The following is an 18,375-nucleotide window of genomic DNA, read 5'->3' on the forward strand; positions in this document are numbered from 1 at the left end:
AGGGGAAACGTTCCCAATATATTGTAAGCTGGTAAAGAGGATTAATGTTAAAAAAACATGGGTAGCCCATTTGCCACATGATGATTAAACATGACATACAGTTGCTGTAAAGTATGTCGCACAGAAAAGTTATTGTCAGGATGTGGAACTTAATTGAAAAATGTATTGATTAAATATTAAAGTGTTTAGTGATGCTGTGCAGACATCCACTTATAGAGCAGGATGATTATAATGATACTTCATCAGACTTGCCTTCAGTCCTTCACCTTACTTGATTTTTTCTCAAAAATTATTGCAAAAAAAAAAAAAAAAAAGAGAGAAAAACCAATGAGTAAAAATTTCATGGATGTTAATGCTGTGAGATTGTCATGGTGAAGCTACAGTTTTGTTTGTCAATAATTAATGAGATAAGTTCTATGTTGTCTGTAAAGATTTCCTGTTGTATTCCAGATAGTTCTCTGAGGTCTGCATAACAACAAAACCAAACTCTGTTGGGATATTAATGCAGTGCTGGCTGATAACTGTAAACCATTTTGATGACGGACAAAATTCCTGGTTTTACATGGATGAAAGGACTTTTAAAGGTATGTGATCTAGATCTTATAGCTTTGTTGTATACATGTTTATGACCTTATATTGAATATATATATATGCTTTGTTTATTTGATTTTGTCATTGATTATTGATAAATAAATTGATTATAAATTCAACATTTATCTCTATATCACTATAATGGTAATAAAACATTATATAAAATTCAATATTATTATTGCTATAGAAACAAACTTTAACTCCTTCTGTAGCACCCCATTTCTTATAGAATTTACAGCAATAATGTAATATAGGACATACATTAACCCTTTCAACCCTAAGAAACTTTAGTTGACTCTTCCTTACAATCATCATTTAAAGTCCAATATAGTCAGAAGGGTTGAAAGGGTTGATAGAGGAGGGTGCCATGATGATTTAGTGAAAAAAGTAATTTTAATGTATAACTTGTTTAATAAGATTCATTTATGAAGCACGCTTTGAATCTATGTAATAACATATATATATCTTGATAAAACACAAGTATTATAAATGATTTATGAAATATTTTTCCTAAAAGCATTATTAATCCTTAATTCATATGAGCATGGTTTATACATGTACAACAACTGGGATGATGATATCAATAGAAGTTACAATAATTAATGTATATGTCAGAATTTTACTTGTTCATGTAAACATAGACGAATATGTCCTTTATGGCCACATTGACCTCTGAATTGATAGGGTCATGTGTGTTTTACTCATGATAAACCTATATGACTTGACCCCATTGGCTATAATGTGTGTAAATTTACTTTTACTCTTACAAGCTGTGCAAAATGCCTCATACAAAATGTGTCTGGCAGTAAATTAAAATAATTGTAATTAAAAAGTTCAAGCTTCTGGGGCATTCTCAGGAAAAATATAGTATAGTAGTGGTAACGAGAAACTGATTACCTTGAACATTTGTATTCCTATAGTCATGTTTATATATGAGACTTGAGCAATGAAAATTCTTTGTAAAAAATAACTTGAACTACAAAAAAAAAGAAAGAAAATCGCACTATAAGTTTCTGTAGCTCTTAGTCAGTTTTCATGCATAAAGGTGTATATTTCTATGTAAATCATCTATTCATCGTGAGGTAATTTTGACTAATGCTATGAAGTAAATTTAATATGCCATAAATTATAAAAAGCAATTACTTTGATAATATGGCATTAATATTAAGACATTATAGGAAATTTAAAGTATCCATAATTTCAAGCATTAGCACAACAATTAGCAGTACTTAGAAAAACACATTTCCCATCTCAGAAGTATAAACCGTTCATGTAGGTATGAAAATGAATATTTGATTAAATGTAACTGCGGCTGCTTTGCTGAAGAAGAAGCTGCTGTGACTGAAGGGTGCTAGAAGAGAAGAAATGGAGAGCAGACATCCAGGTTAGTGAATGATCTACTTATAGTTAATATCTTTTTATCAATGCAGGTTTATTTACAAATGAATTTAAATACTGGAACACTCTTATAATAAAAAAAAAAACAACTGTCTGGATTCCTTCAGATAGACGGTGTGTTCCAGTTTCCTGTATGGGTGTTGTACCTCTATATTAAGGCCAGCTGTTCATGTTTGTAAGAACAACTGTCTGGATTCCTTCAGATAGACAGTGTGTTCCAGTTTCCAGTATGGGTGTTGTACCTCTATATTAAGGCCAGCTGTTCATGTTTGTAAGAACAACTGTCTGGATTCCTTCAGATAGACGGTGTGTTCTAGTTTCCAGTATGGGTGTTGTACCTCTATATAAAGGCCAGCTATTTGTAAGAACAACTGTCTGGATTCCTTCAGATAGACAGTGTGTTCAAGTTTCCAATATGAGTATTTGTACCTCTATATAAAGGCCAGCTATTTGTAAGAACAACTGTCTGGATTCCTTCAGATAGACAGTGTGTTCTAGTTTCCAATATGAGTATTTGTAACTCTATATAAAGGCCAGTTTCTAAAGGGATTATCACCTATATGCATGTGTTTACCTGTAGATGCATGTAGAGATAGATACACAGGTTAATAGCTATAGCACGTTTCATAAAATTGTTGTGTTAAGTGAAAGGTACAAGTATAGTCTGCTTCCCAAAAGTTTATCTCCAAAAATTGTTGTGATGCAGAAATCCTGAAGGTATAGTAGCCATGACAGAAAGTGGGTTTAAAGTATCAGACGACTCAGAGTTGCTTCAAAGCCGAACTGAAGAGCTTCATGACAACTAGTAACAAGTTACATGTACATCCTAAGTATTTACTTCTATAAAAATGTCACCTACATACTGGTATAAGAACCATTGTTTGGGAATTCTTTAAATGGACTGCATGTACCTCAGTATAAATTTAAGTTCACCTGTCTGTAAATCCACTGATCTATTGATGGACTTCGCATTTAGTAAGATTATAAGAAGTTGTTGGGCTGTGGTAAATTTTGTGCATTTGATAAAACTTTATTTTTCGGCACATAGAAATATGGGAGTAGAGTAGAAAAAAACCCAGTTTCTGACTGTCTCGCAGTGATTACCATCAGACAGCTGTTCTACTGGTTGAGCCGGAGAAACAAGCAGATGTTGCACTGTTAAATATCCCATCATGATTGTAGTTCCAGATTGACTGTTATGGAGTTACAAGTATCAGGTACTCAAGAGAAATGACAATGGCATATTTGGAGGACAATGCTGTATGACACATACTACATAAAATATGAAGTTAGTGATAGAGATCACACACCAAATCTGAGGGAAATGACATTCTTCACACACCGAATCTGAGGGAAATGACATTCTTCACACACCGAATCTGAGGGAAATGACATTCTTCACACACCAAATCTGAGGGAAATGACATTCTTCACACACCGAATCTGAGGGAAATGACATTCTTCACACACCAAATCTGAGGGAAATGACATTCTTCACACACCAAATCTGAGGGAAATGACATTCTTCACACACCAAATCTGAGGGAAATGACATTCTTCACACACCAAATCTGAGGGAAATGACATTCTTCACACACCAAATCTGAGGGGAAATGACATTCTTCACACACCAAATCTGAGGGAAATGACATTCTTCACCCACCAAATCTGAGGGAAATGACATTCTTCACACACCAAATCTGAGGGGAAATGGCATTCTTCACACACCAAATCTGAGGGAAATGATCGACATTCTTCACCCACCAAATCTGAGGGAAATGACATTCTTCACACACCAAATCTGAGGGAAATGACATTCTTCACCCACCAAATCTGAGGGAAATGACATTCTTCACACACCAAGTCTGAGGGAAATGACATTCTTCACACACCAAATCTGAGGGAAATGACATTCTTCACACACCAAATCTGAGGGAAATGACATTCTTCACACACCAAATCTGAGGGAAATGACATTCTTCGCACACCAAATCTGAGGGAAATGACATTCTTCACCCACCAAATCTGAGGGAAATGACATTCTTCACACACCAAGTCTGAGGGAAATGACATTCTTCACACACCAAATCTGAGGGAAATGACATTCTTCGCACACCAAATCTGAGGGAAATGACATTCTTCACACACCGAATCTGAGGGAAATGACATTCTTCACACACCAAAACTGAGGGAAATGACATTCTTCACACACCGAATCTGAGGGAAATGACATTCTTCGCACACCAAATCTGAGGGAAATGACATTCTTCACACACCGAATCTGAGGGAAATGACATTCTTCACACACCAAAACTGAGGGAAATGACATTCTTCACACACCAAAACTGAGGGAAATGACATTCTTCACACACCAAATCTGAGGGAAATGATCGACATTCTTCACACACCAAATCTGAGGGAAATGATCGACATTCTTCACACACCAAATCTGAGGGAAATGACATTCTTCACACACCAAATCTGAGGGAAATGACATTCTCATATTACATTCCATTTATTATTCTTCTATCACATTTATCATTTCCATATAGGATTTTTTATACATGTATCATTAAAACATTACATTTATCTTTCATTCTCACATCACATCCATTTATTACTCTCATTACCTTTTTCTATCATTATCATATTTCATTTATGTAATATGTTCCCATTCCATTTATCTAGAGACCACTTTTACTCAGTCCCCCAGGTGGTCTTAATAGAGAGGTTTCACTGTAGATAAACTGATAATGGGATCATCGAAAGATTTGCTATTTTGATATAAAAAAGTTTATTGTTTTTATATAAGAAAGTCTGTCAAGTTTTCATTCATATTTTAAGTGTTTTTACATTTTTGATATTCATCTAACAGGTGGTGACAGATTATTTCGCAGGCTGAATTCTTTTTGTAGGCGTATATTTTGGACTGCATTCTTTCCTAGGTAATAGAGGGATCCTATTGGCTCTCTTGAGTGTTTGGTGCAGCGTTCTCATGCACAGATGGATCAGGACTTGTAGCTCTGGTGGCTGGGGCCAAGGGGAATCTATTACAAAGTAAATGTCATTGCAGTTGGATTGTATAAGGTAAAGGGGACAGAATGAAAATTGGGTGCTGTATTTGACATAATAAAGGCCCTGCTGAAAGCAAATAGAGCTGCTATTTTACAAGATCAACTGATAGAGTGACTTTATTTCTCCAAACGTAATTATATTAACTGCTGCATTACTGGACCTGTGAGTGTCAGATAGCCAGACCTGTCTGAGGATTTGAGGAAGTGTAGTCACAATAGGAGTGAGGTGACTGTGTCTATCTGTGTATATGTGTTATCGTTATTTCTAATCAAGTCCCTATTGTAATGAATTTAAAGAAATGTTTTTGTCCACTCAGTCTTTTCACTACAAATGCAAGGTCAAGGCTGCTGTACATGTCTGTGCCTATTATAAAAGATACAAACATACCCCCAAAAAGTAACAAACATACCCCCAAAAAGTAACAAACATACCCCCAAAAAGATACAAACATACCCCCAAAAAGATACAAACATACCCCCAAAAAGTAACAAACATACCCCCAAAAAGTAACAAACATACCCCCAAAAAGTAACAAACATACCCCCAAAAAGATACAAACATACCTCCAAAAAGTAATTGGATGCATTTTAGGTCAGTTAGTTTAATAAAGTTTACTGATTTAATGCTAAACATTTACACAAGGGGAGAGGTTACCGCTGTGTTTACCATATACCACCACTGTGTACTATACAAGTTACCGCCTGTGTTTACCATATACCACCACCACTGTGTACTATACAAGTTACTGCCTGTGTTTACCATATACCACCACCACTGTGTACTATACAGGTTACCGCCTGTGTTTACCATATACCACCACCACTGTGTACTATACAGGTTACCGTCTGTGTTTACCATATACCACCACCACTGTGTACTATACAGGCTACCGTCTGTGTTTACCATATACCACCACCACTGTGTACTATACAGGTTACCGCCTGTGTTTACCATATACCACCACCACTGTGTACTATACAGGTTACCGTCTGTGTTTACCATATACCACCACCACTGTGTACTATACAGGTTACTGTCTGTGTTTACCATATACCACCACCACTGTGTACTATACAGGTTACCGCCTGTGTTTACCATATACCACCACCACTGTGTACTATACAGGTTACCGTCTGTGTTTACCATATACCACCACCACCATGTACTATACAAGTTACTGCCTGTGTTTACCATATACCACCACCACTGTGTACTATACAGGTTACCGTCTGTGTTTACCATATACCACCACCACTGTGTACTATACAGGTTACCGCCTGTGTTTACCATATACCACCACCACTGTGTACTATACAGGTTACCGCCTGTGTTTACCATATACCACCACCACTGTGTATTATACATGTTACCACATCTGTTTACCATATACCACCACCACTGTGTACTATACAGGTTACCGTCTGTGTTTACCATATACCACCACCACCACTGTGTACTATACAGGTTACCGCCTGTGTTTACCATATACCACCACCACTGTGTACTATACAGGTTACCGTCTGTGTTTACCATATACCACCACCACTGTGTACTATACATGTTACCGCCTGTGTTTACCATATACCACCACCACCACTGTGTACTATACAGGTTACCGCCTGTGTTTACCATATACCACCACCACTGTGTACTATACAGGTTACCGCTGTGTTTACCATATACCACCACCACTGTGTACTATACAGGTTACCGTCTGTGTTTACCATATACCACCACCACTGTGTACTATACAGGTTACTGTCTGTGTTTACCATATATCACCACCACTGTGTACTATACAGGTTACCGCTGTGTTTACCATATACCACCACCACTGTGTACTATACAGGTTACCATCTGTGTTTACCATATACCACCACCACTGTGTACTATACAGGTTACTGTCTGTGTTTACCATATACCACCACCACTGTGTACTATACAGGTTACCACCTGTGTTTACCATATACCACCACCACTGTGTACTATACAGGTTACCCTCTGTGTTTACCATATACCACCACCACTGTGTACTATACATGTTACCGCTGTGTTTACCATATACCACCACCACTGTGTACTATACAGGTTACTGTCTGTGTTTACCATATACCACCACCACTGTGTACTATACAGGTTACCGTCTGTGTTTACCATATACCACCACCACCATGTTCTATACAGGTTACCGTCTATGTTTACCATATACCACCACCACTGTGTACTATACAGGTTACCGTCTGTGTTTACCATATACCACCACCACTGTGTACTATACAGGTTACCGCCTGTGTTTACCATATACCGGCCACCACCACCATGTACTATACAGGTTACTGCCTGTGTTTACCATATACCACCACCACTGTGTACTATACAGGTTACCGTCTGTGTTTACCATATATCACCACCACCACTGTGTACTATACAGGTTATCGTCTGTGTTTACCATATATCACCACCACTGTGTACTATACAGGTTACCGCCTGTGTTTACCATATACCACCACCACTGTGTACTATACAGGTTACCGTCTGTGTTTACCATATATCACCACCACTGTGTACTATACATGTTACCGCTGTACATGTGTTTACCATATATCATCACCACCACTGTGTACTATACAGGTTACCGCCTGTGTTTACCATATACCACCACCACTGTGTACTATACAGGTTACCGCCTGTGTTTACCATATACCACCACCACTGTGTACTATACAGGTTACCGTCTGTGTTTACCATATACCACCACCACTGTGTACTATACATGTTACCGCCTGTGTTTACCATATACCACCACCACTGTGTACTATACAGGTTACCACATCTGTTTACCATATACCACCACCACTGTGTACTATACAGGTTACCGTCTGTGTTTACCATATACCACCACCACTGTGTACTATACATGTTACCGCCTGTGTTTACCATATACCACCACCACTGTGTACTATACAGGTTACCCTCTGTGTTTACCATATACCACCACCACTGTGTACTATACATGTTACCGCTGTGTTTACCATATACCACCACCACTGTGTACTATACAGGTTACTGTCTGTGTTTACCATATACCACCACCACTGTGTACTATACAGGTTACCGCTGTGTTTACCATATACCACCACCACTGTGTACTATACAGGTTACCGTCTGTGTTTACCATATACCACCACCACCATGTTCTATACAGGTTACCGTCTGTATTTACCATATGCCACCACCACCACCACTGTGTACTATACAGGTTACCACCTGTGTTTACCATATACCACCACCACTGTGTACTATACAGGTTACCGCCTGTGTTTACCATATACCACCACCACCACTGTGTACTATACAGGTTACCACCTGTGTTTACCATATACCACCACCACTGTGTACTATACAGGTTACCGTCGGTGTTTACCATATACCACCACCACTGTGTACTATACAGGTTACCGTCTGTGTTTACCATATACCACCACCACTGTGTACTATACAGGTTACCACCTGTGTTTACCATATACCACCACCACTTTGTACTATACAGGTTACAGTCTGTGTTTACCATATATCACCACCACTGTGTACTATACAGGTTACCGTCGGTGTTTACCATATACCACCACCACTGTGTACTATACAGGTTACCGCTGTGTTTACCATATACCACCACCACTGTGTACTATACAGGTTACCGTCTGTGTTTACCATATATCACCACCACTGTGTACTATACAGGTTACCGTCGGTGTTTACCATATACCACCACCACTGTGTACTATACAGGTTACCGCTGTGTTTACCATATACCACCACCACTGTGTACTATACAGGTTACCGTCTGTGTTTACCATATACCACCACCACTGTGTATTATACATGTTACCGCCTGTGTTTACCATATACCACCACCACTGTGTATTATACATGTTACCACATCTGTTTACCATATACCACCACCACTGTGTACTATACAGGTTACCGCCTGTGTTTACCATATACCACCACCACTGTGTACTATACAGGTTACCGCCTGTGTTTACCATATACCACCACCACTGTGTACTATACAGGTTACCGCCTGTGTTTACCATATACCACCACCACTGTGTATTATACATGTTACCACATTTGTTTACCATATACCACCACCACTGTGTACTATACAGGTTACCGTCTGTGTTTACCATATACCACCACCACTGTGTACTATACAGGTTACCGCCTGTGTTTACCATATACCACCACCACTGTGCACTATACAGGTTACCGCCTGTGTTTACCATATACCACCACCACTGTGTATTATACAGGTTACCCGCTGTGTTTACCATATATACCACCACTGTGTACTATACAGGTTACCACCTGTGTGTACCATATACCACCACCACTGTGTACTATACAGGTTACTGCCTGTGTTTACCATATACCACCACTGTGTACTATACAGGTTACCGTCTGTGTTTACCATATATCACCACTGTGTACTATACAGGTTACCGTCTATGTTTACCATATACATGTACCACCACCACTGTGTACTATACAGGTTACGGTCTGTGTTTACCATATACATGTACCACCACCACTGTGAACTATACAGGTTACCGTCTATGTTTACCATATACATGTACCACCACCACTGTGTACTATACAGGTTACCACCTGTGTTTACCATATACCACCACCACTGTGTACTATAATGTCTGTGGTGCCTTAGCTTGCCTGTAAAAGTGTTCTGGTTCACTAAACAAAACACCTCAACAGCAGCAGCTACAGTCGTGTGTTCATGATAACTCTTTCATATGTGATGGTATACAAAATATGAGTTTGGTTAAATCTAGTTGTTGTTTAGACTTGGCAGGTTTGTAGTAGTGCCAGGTGTAAAATTATGGATAAGATGTAGATTACAAAAGGGGATAAGAGGTGAGAACTGAGATAAGTTGGCGCTGTACTGATAAAGTCAAACCTAATCAGTGTGATAAAATGAAAACCAGGCATTTCACCAACAGACCTATCCATTGGAAAGTCAAATTACACATGGTAACTTCACCAACGACACATAACAAAAAGAGACTGATATGTGTATAAAGGTTTATAGGTTTCTTTGGGTTGTGTTACACTGAAGATTGTCCTCTGGTGGCTTCATTTCCTGAGGGATTTAGATCTAATTAATATAACTTCACACAATGATAAATTACCATAATATCTCCAACACTTTTGAGTTAATCGTGATGTTTTGGTTAAGGTCAATGTTTTTATAGCTTGTTACTTTATAATTGATGATTCTGCAAAGATGACGAATTGTATAGTTTGGTTTAACTGTACAGCTAAAACCTTTATACACTATTGCTTGTAGTCTGGTGACTGTTGACAGTTATACCTGTGTATAGACACTATTGCTTGTAGTCTGGTGACTGTTGACAGTTATACCTGTGTATAGACACTATTGAGTATTGTCTGGTGACTGTTATACCTGTGTATAGACACTATTGAGTATTGTCTGGTGACTGTTGACAGTTATACCTGTGTATAGACACTATTGAGTATTGTCTGGTGACTGTTGACAGTTATACCTGTGTATAGACACTATTGAGTATTGTCTGGTGACTGGTGACAGTTATACCTGTGTATAGACACTGTTGAGTATTGTCTGGTGACAGTTATACCTGTGTATAGACAATATTGAGTATTGTCTGGTGACTGGTGACAGTTATACCTGTGTATAGACAATATTGAGTATTGTCTGGTGACTGTTGACAGTTATACCTGTGTATAGACACTATTGAGTATTGTCTGGTGACTGTTGACAGTTATACCTGTGTATAGACACTATTGAGTATTGTCTGGTGACTGGTGACAGTTATATATACCTGTGTATAGACACTGTTGAGTATTGTCTGGTGACAGTTATACCTGTGTATAGACAATATTGAGTATTGTCTGGTGACTGGTGACAGTTATACCTGTGTATAGACACTATTGAGTATTGTCTGGTGACAGTTATACCTGTGTATAGACACTATTGAGTATTGTCTGGTGACAGTTATACCTGTGTATAGACACTATTGAGTATTGTCTGGTGACAGTTATACCTGTGTATAGACACTATTGAGTATTGTCTGTTGACAGTTATACCTGTGTATAGACACTATTGAGTATTGTCTGGTGACTGTTGACAGTTATACCTGTGTATAGACACTATTGAGTATTGTCTGGTGACAGTTATACCTGTGTATAGACACTGTTGAGTATTGTCTGGTGACAGTTATACCTATGTATAGACACTATTGAGTATTGTCTGGTGACAGTTATACCTGTGTATAGACACTATTGAGTATTGTCTGGTGACAGTTATACCTGTGTATAGACACTATTGAGTATTGTCTGGTGACTGTTGACAGTTATACCTGTGTATAGACACTATTGAGTATTGTCTAGTGACAGTTATACCTGTGTATAGACACTATTGAGTATTGTCTGGTGACTGTTGACAGTTATACCTGTGTATAGACACTGTTGAGTATTGTCTGGTGACAGTTATACCTGTGTATAGACACTATTGAGTATTGTCTGGTGACTGTTGACAGTTATACCTGTGTATAGACACTATTGAGTATTGTCTGGTGACTGGTGACAGTTATACCTGTGTATAGACACTATTGAGTATTGTCTGGTGACAGTTATACCTGTGTATAGACACTATTTAGTATTGTCTGGTGACAGTTATACCTGTGTATAGACACTATTGAGTATTGTCTGGTGACTATTGACAGTTATACCTGTGTATAGACACTATTGAGTATTGTCTGGTGACAGTTATACCTGTGTATAGACACTATTGAGTATTGTCTGGTGACAGTTATACCTGTGTATAGACACTATTGAGTATTGTCTGGTGACAGTTATACCTGTGTATAGACACTATTGAGTATTGTCTGGTGACTGTTGAGAGTTATACCTGTGTATAGACACTATTGAGTATTGTCTGGTGACAGTTATACCTGTGTATAGACACTATTGAGTAGTGACTGGTGACAGTTATACCTGTGTATAGACACTATTGAGTATTGTCTGGTGACTGGTGACAGTTATACCTGTGTATAGACACTATTGAGTATTGTCTGGTGACAGTTATACCTGTGTATAGACACTATTGAGTATTGTCTGGTGACAGTTATACCTGTGTATAGACACTATTGAGTATTGTCTGGTGTTAAAGGTTAGAAATTATAAAAATGTCCGTGTTAGATTAAATACAGGAATTTAATCTTAATGTAAAGGTATAGCCAGCAGATGGACTCTGTGTGTAGAAGTGATGCGGAGACAGTCTCCATATATCAATAGATAACCGGTGGGGTCTGTTGACATCTAATTAGTGTATGCTGGAGAAGTAAGGGGCCTTATCAAATTGATGTGGCATGTGCTACGGACCAGTGTACCTCAGAGTTGACCTTCCCAGGACACCAAATTTTTATAAGTAATTAATCTGATAGGAACAGTAAAAACAAACGGTAGAGCTAAGTTTGGGCAGTCATAGACGAGGGTTGGCTCGGTTACACACCTTGTACTAAACGCTAGTAAAGACGACTGTGGAAAAACATATATTAATGTGTTGATTGTCGTGGGTGTTGTGTAACATTTTGGTGGCAGCGGTGGGATATATCTGTCAGACACATCTCTGGGATATATTGAACACATTTCTGGGATATATGTATCTTAATTAAGTGTTTTAATTTTGGTATATCAAGAAACTGTTATTGGCTATTATAGCTGTTTGAGCCAAAGGAGGTCTATGAACTGTATGCAGTAACATATCACGGTGCAGTATGGCAACTGAGGAAAGCCTGATAGAACTAATGACTGGTGAACAGAGAGAGGAACAAGTTGATGAAGAAGTAACTATTATGACAAAGGTTTTAAAAGACAATACTGAAATGAAGGAATTTGAAATGCGAAAAATGGAAATTGAATTAGAAAAACAACGCTTAGAATTTGAAAAATTCAAAATAGACCGGGAATTACAGCATCAATTGCGTCTGAAAGAACTTGAACTTGAACTTAATCGTGGCACAACAAAAACTGAAGCCACAACGAAAATTCCAGTGAAACTTAAATTACAACCATTTAATCATGACAAAGAAGATGTGCTAACATATTTGGATGAATTTGAGTCGGTATCCAAGCAAGCAGGATGGGAAGAAGATATCAAAATCTTACATCTGAAATCCTTACTTGTTGGAGATGCTCGCGAGATTGCTTCTCATTCTAGTAAAACATATGAAGATCTACGGAAGGCCTTAATTACACGATTCAGCAAAAGGAGGTCTGATTATTTCGGAATGTTATCTGGTATCCAAAGAAACCACAATGAAACATACCGAGGACTTATGGCACGCATAGATCAATATTTGGCAAGGTTCATCGGAGAGCGTGATACTATTCAGTGTTTTCGAGAAGAGTACTTCTTGAAGGCGTTGCCAGGAGCACAGTCCCAGTGGATACGTAGAAACCAGGGAACAGGGACGGTGGTAGAGGCTGCAGAGGATTATATAGTACCTCAGAGAGATCAGAATAGGCGGAGTGCTGGGCATATACCTATGGGATCGGGAGGTACGAATGCCAGTAAAGTGGTTTCACAGGAAATGTCGCGATTTGCTGGCGAGGGCAAGAAGAATGTGGTGTGCTTTAAGTGTAAGGCACGGGGCCATATTGCCCGGGACTGTCCGAGTAATAAAAGACAAGGAGGACAAAATCAGGCTTCGTATCTTGTTAGGCAAACAATTGGGGAGCGACTGATTTGTGTGCCAGGTCTTGCAGACGGACAGGAAATAAGCTTTGTCAAGGATACTGGGGCTGATGTGACGTTAATTCGTGAGGAATTTGTCAAGCCAAGTGCTATCCTTGAAGGACAGTGTATGACGTTATACACGGCGATTGGCCAGCCGTTTCAAGCAAAACGGGCAATCGTGGATTTTGACCTTCCATGCTTTAAGGGTCATGCTCAAGTTGGTGTCGTGTCGGACTTGGCTGCTGAAGCTTTACTAGGAATGGATATTCTTGACAGGTCAGTTATGGCAGTGACAAGGGCACAGTCCAAGCAGCAAGAGGCTGAGGAGCATGTCGTGGAGCGTGAAATGGAGGTAACAAAAGTACTACCTCGAAACATTATGGAAGAAAGATCGGAGGAAAAGCTGGGTGTTGATGAGCTGTCAACGGTCAACTCAGAGGAACTTTCCAAGTTACAGCGAGAGGATGAGTCGCTGAGTAAAATTAAGGCGAAGTCCTTGTCGTCAGCTGAGGAAGCTGATGAAGATGATGTTGCTTTTTATTGGGAACATGACATTCTAAGGCGAAAGTGGAGGACTGGAGATGGTAAAACAGCTGGAAAACAGTTGGTACTTCCCAAATCACTGAGACAAGCTGTCATTAAACTTGCCCATGACAGACCTTTAGCAGGACATCTTGGACAAGAGAAAACTAAGCAAAGAATCCTACAATCATTTTATTGGCCTGGAATGTTCTCGGATATAAAAAGTTACTGTCAAACGTGTGATGTGTGTCAAAAAGTGGCTAGACGTGACCACCAGAGAGCTCCAATGGTCATTGTGCCAAGAGTTGGACAGCCATTTGGGAAAATTGCTATGGACATTGTCGGACCGTTACCAATGACAAAATCAAGGAATAGGTTCATCCTAACTGTAGTTGACGATGCAACGCGATATCCTGAGGCATTCCCATTACCTAGCATTGAGGCGGAGAGAATTGCTACAAAACTCATGGAAATGTTCAGCCGTGTGGGTATCCCAAAAGTTATCTTGACAGATCAAGGTACTAATTTCACCAGCAAGTTACTGACGTACCTCTACAGAAACCTTGGGATCAAAGGTATCAAAACAACTCCATACCACCCTCAAACAAATGGCACAGTAGAACGGTTTAACGGTACTCTGAAAGCCATGCTAAAGAAGCTGTGCGGAGGTAATGTCGAGCAATGGGATGAGTTACTGCCCTATACCCTGTTTGCATACCGTGAAGTCCCACATGAGGAAACTGGATTTTCTCCTTTCGAGCTTCTGTACGGTTGGCCTGTTCGTGGACCTTTACAAGCACTAGAATCAATCATGACAGGAGAAGGAGACACCCCAAGATCTGTGGTGGACCATATAGTAAACATACGAGAAAAACTTCAAGATGTCAGTCAGGTGGTTCAAAATAACTTAGCAGAACGGAAGGCCAAGGTCAAAGTATGGTACGACAAAAGGGCAACTGAAAGATCATTCAGTCCAGGTGATGAAGTCCTTGTTCTACTCCCAACGGAGAACGCCAAGATGCTAGCACACTGGAAAGGACCATATAGAGTGACTGAAAGGGTCAACAATGTCAATTACAAGGTCAACGTCGGAGGTCGCAGAGGAATAGTCACGTATCACGTGAACCTGCTTAAACGGTACTACCGTGCTATGAACATAGTTAGCAGAGTAGAGGGTGACGATGTTGGTCAGGAGGGGAAAATCTTTCATCCAAATGACTCGGAGGAGACAGTTAAGGATGTAAACGTCAACAAAAACGTAGGCAGTGACAAAGTGATGGAACTGTGGGCGTTGTGTGCTGATTTTGAGGATGTCTTTACGACAAGGCCAGGGAAGGCAACTGTAGTGGAACATGAGATAAAAACTACATCAGAGATTCCCATAACACAACGGCCTTATAGGATTCCATACACTCAGCAGGCTGATGTAAAACAACAACTGGATGAGATGGCTGAGCAAGGCCTAATCATACCGTCAAAGAGTCCATGGAGTTCACCAATAGTTTTGGTCAGAAAACGCGATGGAACGATTAGAATTTGTGTGGACTATCGAAAACTGAACAGCATTACAGTGTTTGATGCTTACCCAACTCCCCGCATCGATAACATACTTGAGCAGCTGGGAAATGCTAGATATTTGAGCACTTTGGACTTAACTAAGGGTTATTGGCAAGTGCCTCTTTCTGAAAATTCCAGAGAAAAATCTGCATTTATAACGCCGTTTGGACTCTACGAGTTCACCGTCATGCCGTTTGGAATGAAAACAGCTCCAGCAACTTTTGCACGACTTATGACACAACTACTTCAAGGTCTAAGCCATGTTTTGGCTTATTTTGATGACATCATCATACACTCCAACAGCTGGGAGGAACATATGCAGGATGTTCAGGCTGTGATGGGGCGACTTAGGGAGTATGGCTTCACTATTCGACCAAGTAAGTGTAGTTTGGGGCAGGAAGAAGTAAGGTGCCTAGGACACCTTGTTGGAGGTGGCAAAATTCAGGCAGATCCGGACAAAATCAAAGCAATGATTGAATTTCCTTTACCTATCACAAAGAAACAGGTACGTGGATTTCTAGGGATGACAGGATATTACAGAAAGTTCATCAAAGATTTTGCTGAGCTGGCAGCACCGCTTACCGACCTTACTAAAAAGGGAGCGCCAACAAAGGTCATCTGGAATGAACATGCTACCAAGGCTTTCAAAGACCTAAAGTCTAAAATGGTGTCAGCACCAGTGCTGTCAATGCCAAATTTTGAGGAGCAGTTTGTTCTGCAAACAGACGCCAGTGACATCGCTATTGGCGCTGTTTTGACACAAAAGCAAGCAAGTGAAGAACACCCTGTAGCATACCTTAGCCGGAAGTTACTGCCCAGGGAAAGGAACTATGCCACGATAGAGAAAGAATGCCTGGCCATAGTTTGGGCGATCGAGTCCATGGCACATTTTGTAAGTGGTACGAACTTCGTCGTGGAGACCGACCACAATCCATTAGTGTGGTTAAACCAGGTTCGAGACAAGAACCAGCGCTTATTGAGGTGGGCACTAGCTTTACAGCAATACAACTTTTGCGTGAGATACCGTAAAGGAAAGGATAATGCCAATGCAGATGGATTATCACGTATTTAGGACTTGGTTAATTTTCAATTAACTCGGTAAATGCATTCAAAATGGACAATAAGTGAATTCAAATTGGACAATAAGTGAATTCAAATTGGACAATAAGTGTATTCAAAAAGTGGACAATAAGTGAATTCAAATTGGACAATAAGTGTATTCAAAAGTGGACAATAAGTGTATTCAAAAAGTGGACAATAAGTGTATTCAATGTGAACAGTAAGTCTATTTGAGTTGGATATTAAGTAATTTTATTATGGATTTATTTGGATTCAGCTTTAAGCGTGAGTATTGTCTACTTCTTCTGTATAATCTTTATAATGTAACCGTGTACCGAGTCAACCAATCAGATAGATATCAGTCCTATAAACTTCTCTTGTTATAGAAGTTTATTTTTAGGAGGGAGGTGTTAAAGGTTAGAAATTATAAAAATGTCCGTGTTAGATTAAATACAGGAATTTAATCTTAATGTAAAGGTATAGCCAGCAGATGGACTCTGTGTGTAGAAGTGATGCGGAGACAGTCTCCATATATCAATAGATAACCGGTGGGGTCTGTTGACATCTAATTAGTGTATGCTGGAGAAGTAAGGGGCCTTATCAAATTGATGTGGCATGTGCTACGGACCAGTGTACCTCAGAGTTGACCTTCCCAGGACACCAAATTTTTATAAGTAATTAATCTGATAGGAACAGTAAAAACAAACGGTAGAGCTAAGTTTGGGCAGTCATAGACGAGGGTTGGCTCGGTTACACACCTTGTACTAAACGCTAGTAAAGACGACTGTGGAAAAACATATATTAATGTGTTGATTGTCGTGGGTGTTGTGTAACATCTGGTGACTGGTGACAGTTATACCTGTGTATAGACACTATTGAGTATTGTCTGGTGACTGGTGACAGTTATACCTGTGTATAGACACTATTGAGTATTGTCTGGTGACTGGTGACAGTTATACCTGTGTATAGACACTATTGAGTATTGTCTGGTGACAGTTATACCTGTGTATAGACACTATTAAGTATTGTCTGGTGACAGTTATACCTGTGTATAGACACTATTAAGTATTGTCTGGTGACAGTTATACCTGTGTATAGACACTATTGAGTATAGTGACTGGTGACCTGACAGCTATACCAAACTTCACAGACTACAAGGTTTACTGTAGAGATTTCATTAAAAAAATCACTCCAATTGTCAACAGCTGCATTCTAAATCTGTTTTAGTTTGTTTTCACAGCAATAGTACTTTTGTCAGACATGAAGTGTACTAAATCTATTAGACACCTTCCCCAGGGACTCCTACCATTCTAATGTGACTGCCAGACAACACTGGAAAAACATTTGCATTTGGAAAGGACCATTTTTTATCATAT

The 18,375-nt window shown here is 39.4% G+C and overlaps 1 protein-coding gene across 1 annotated transcript in view; it reads left to right on the forward strand.

The window, feature by feature from the left end:
• LOC117325076 (heparan sulfate glucosamine 3-O-sulfotransferase 1-like) overlaps positions 1 to 18,375 on the forward strand; it is a 202,087-nt gene that overhangs the window by 2,554 nt on the left and 181,158 nt on the right. The window contains exon 2 of the mRNA XM_033881011.1: positions 451 to 584. Within this exon, the coding sequence (XP_033736902.1) occupies positions 537 to 584 (48 nt within the window). The 5' untranslated portion in view covers positions 451 to 536. The remainder of the gene's footprint in view (positions 1 to 450; positions 585 to 18,375) is intronic.

The sequence above is a fragment of the Pecten maximus genome, chromosome 4, assembly GCF_902652985.1.
Source record: "Pecten maximus chromosome 4, xPecMax1.1, whole genome shotgun sequence".
Taxonomy (NCBI): Eukaryota; Metazoa; Mollusca; class Bivalvia; order Pectinida; family Pectinidae; genus Pecten; species Pecten maximus.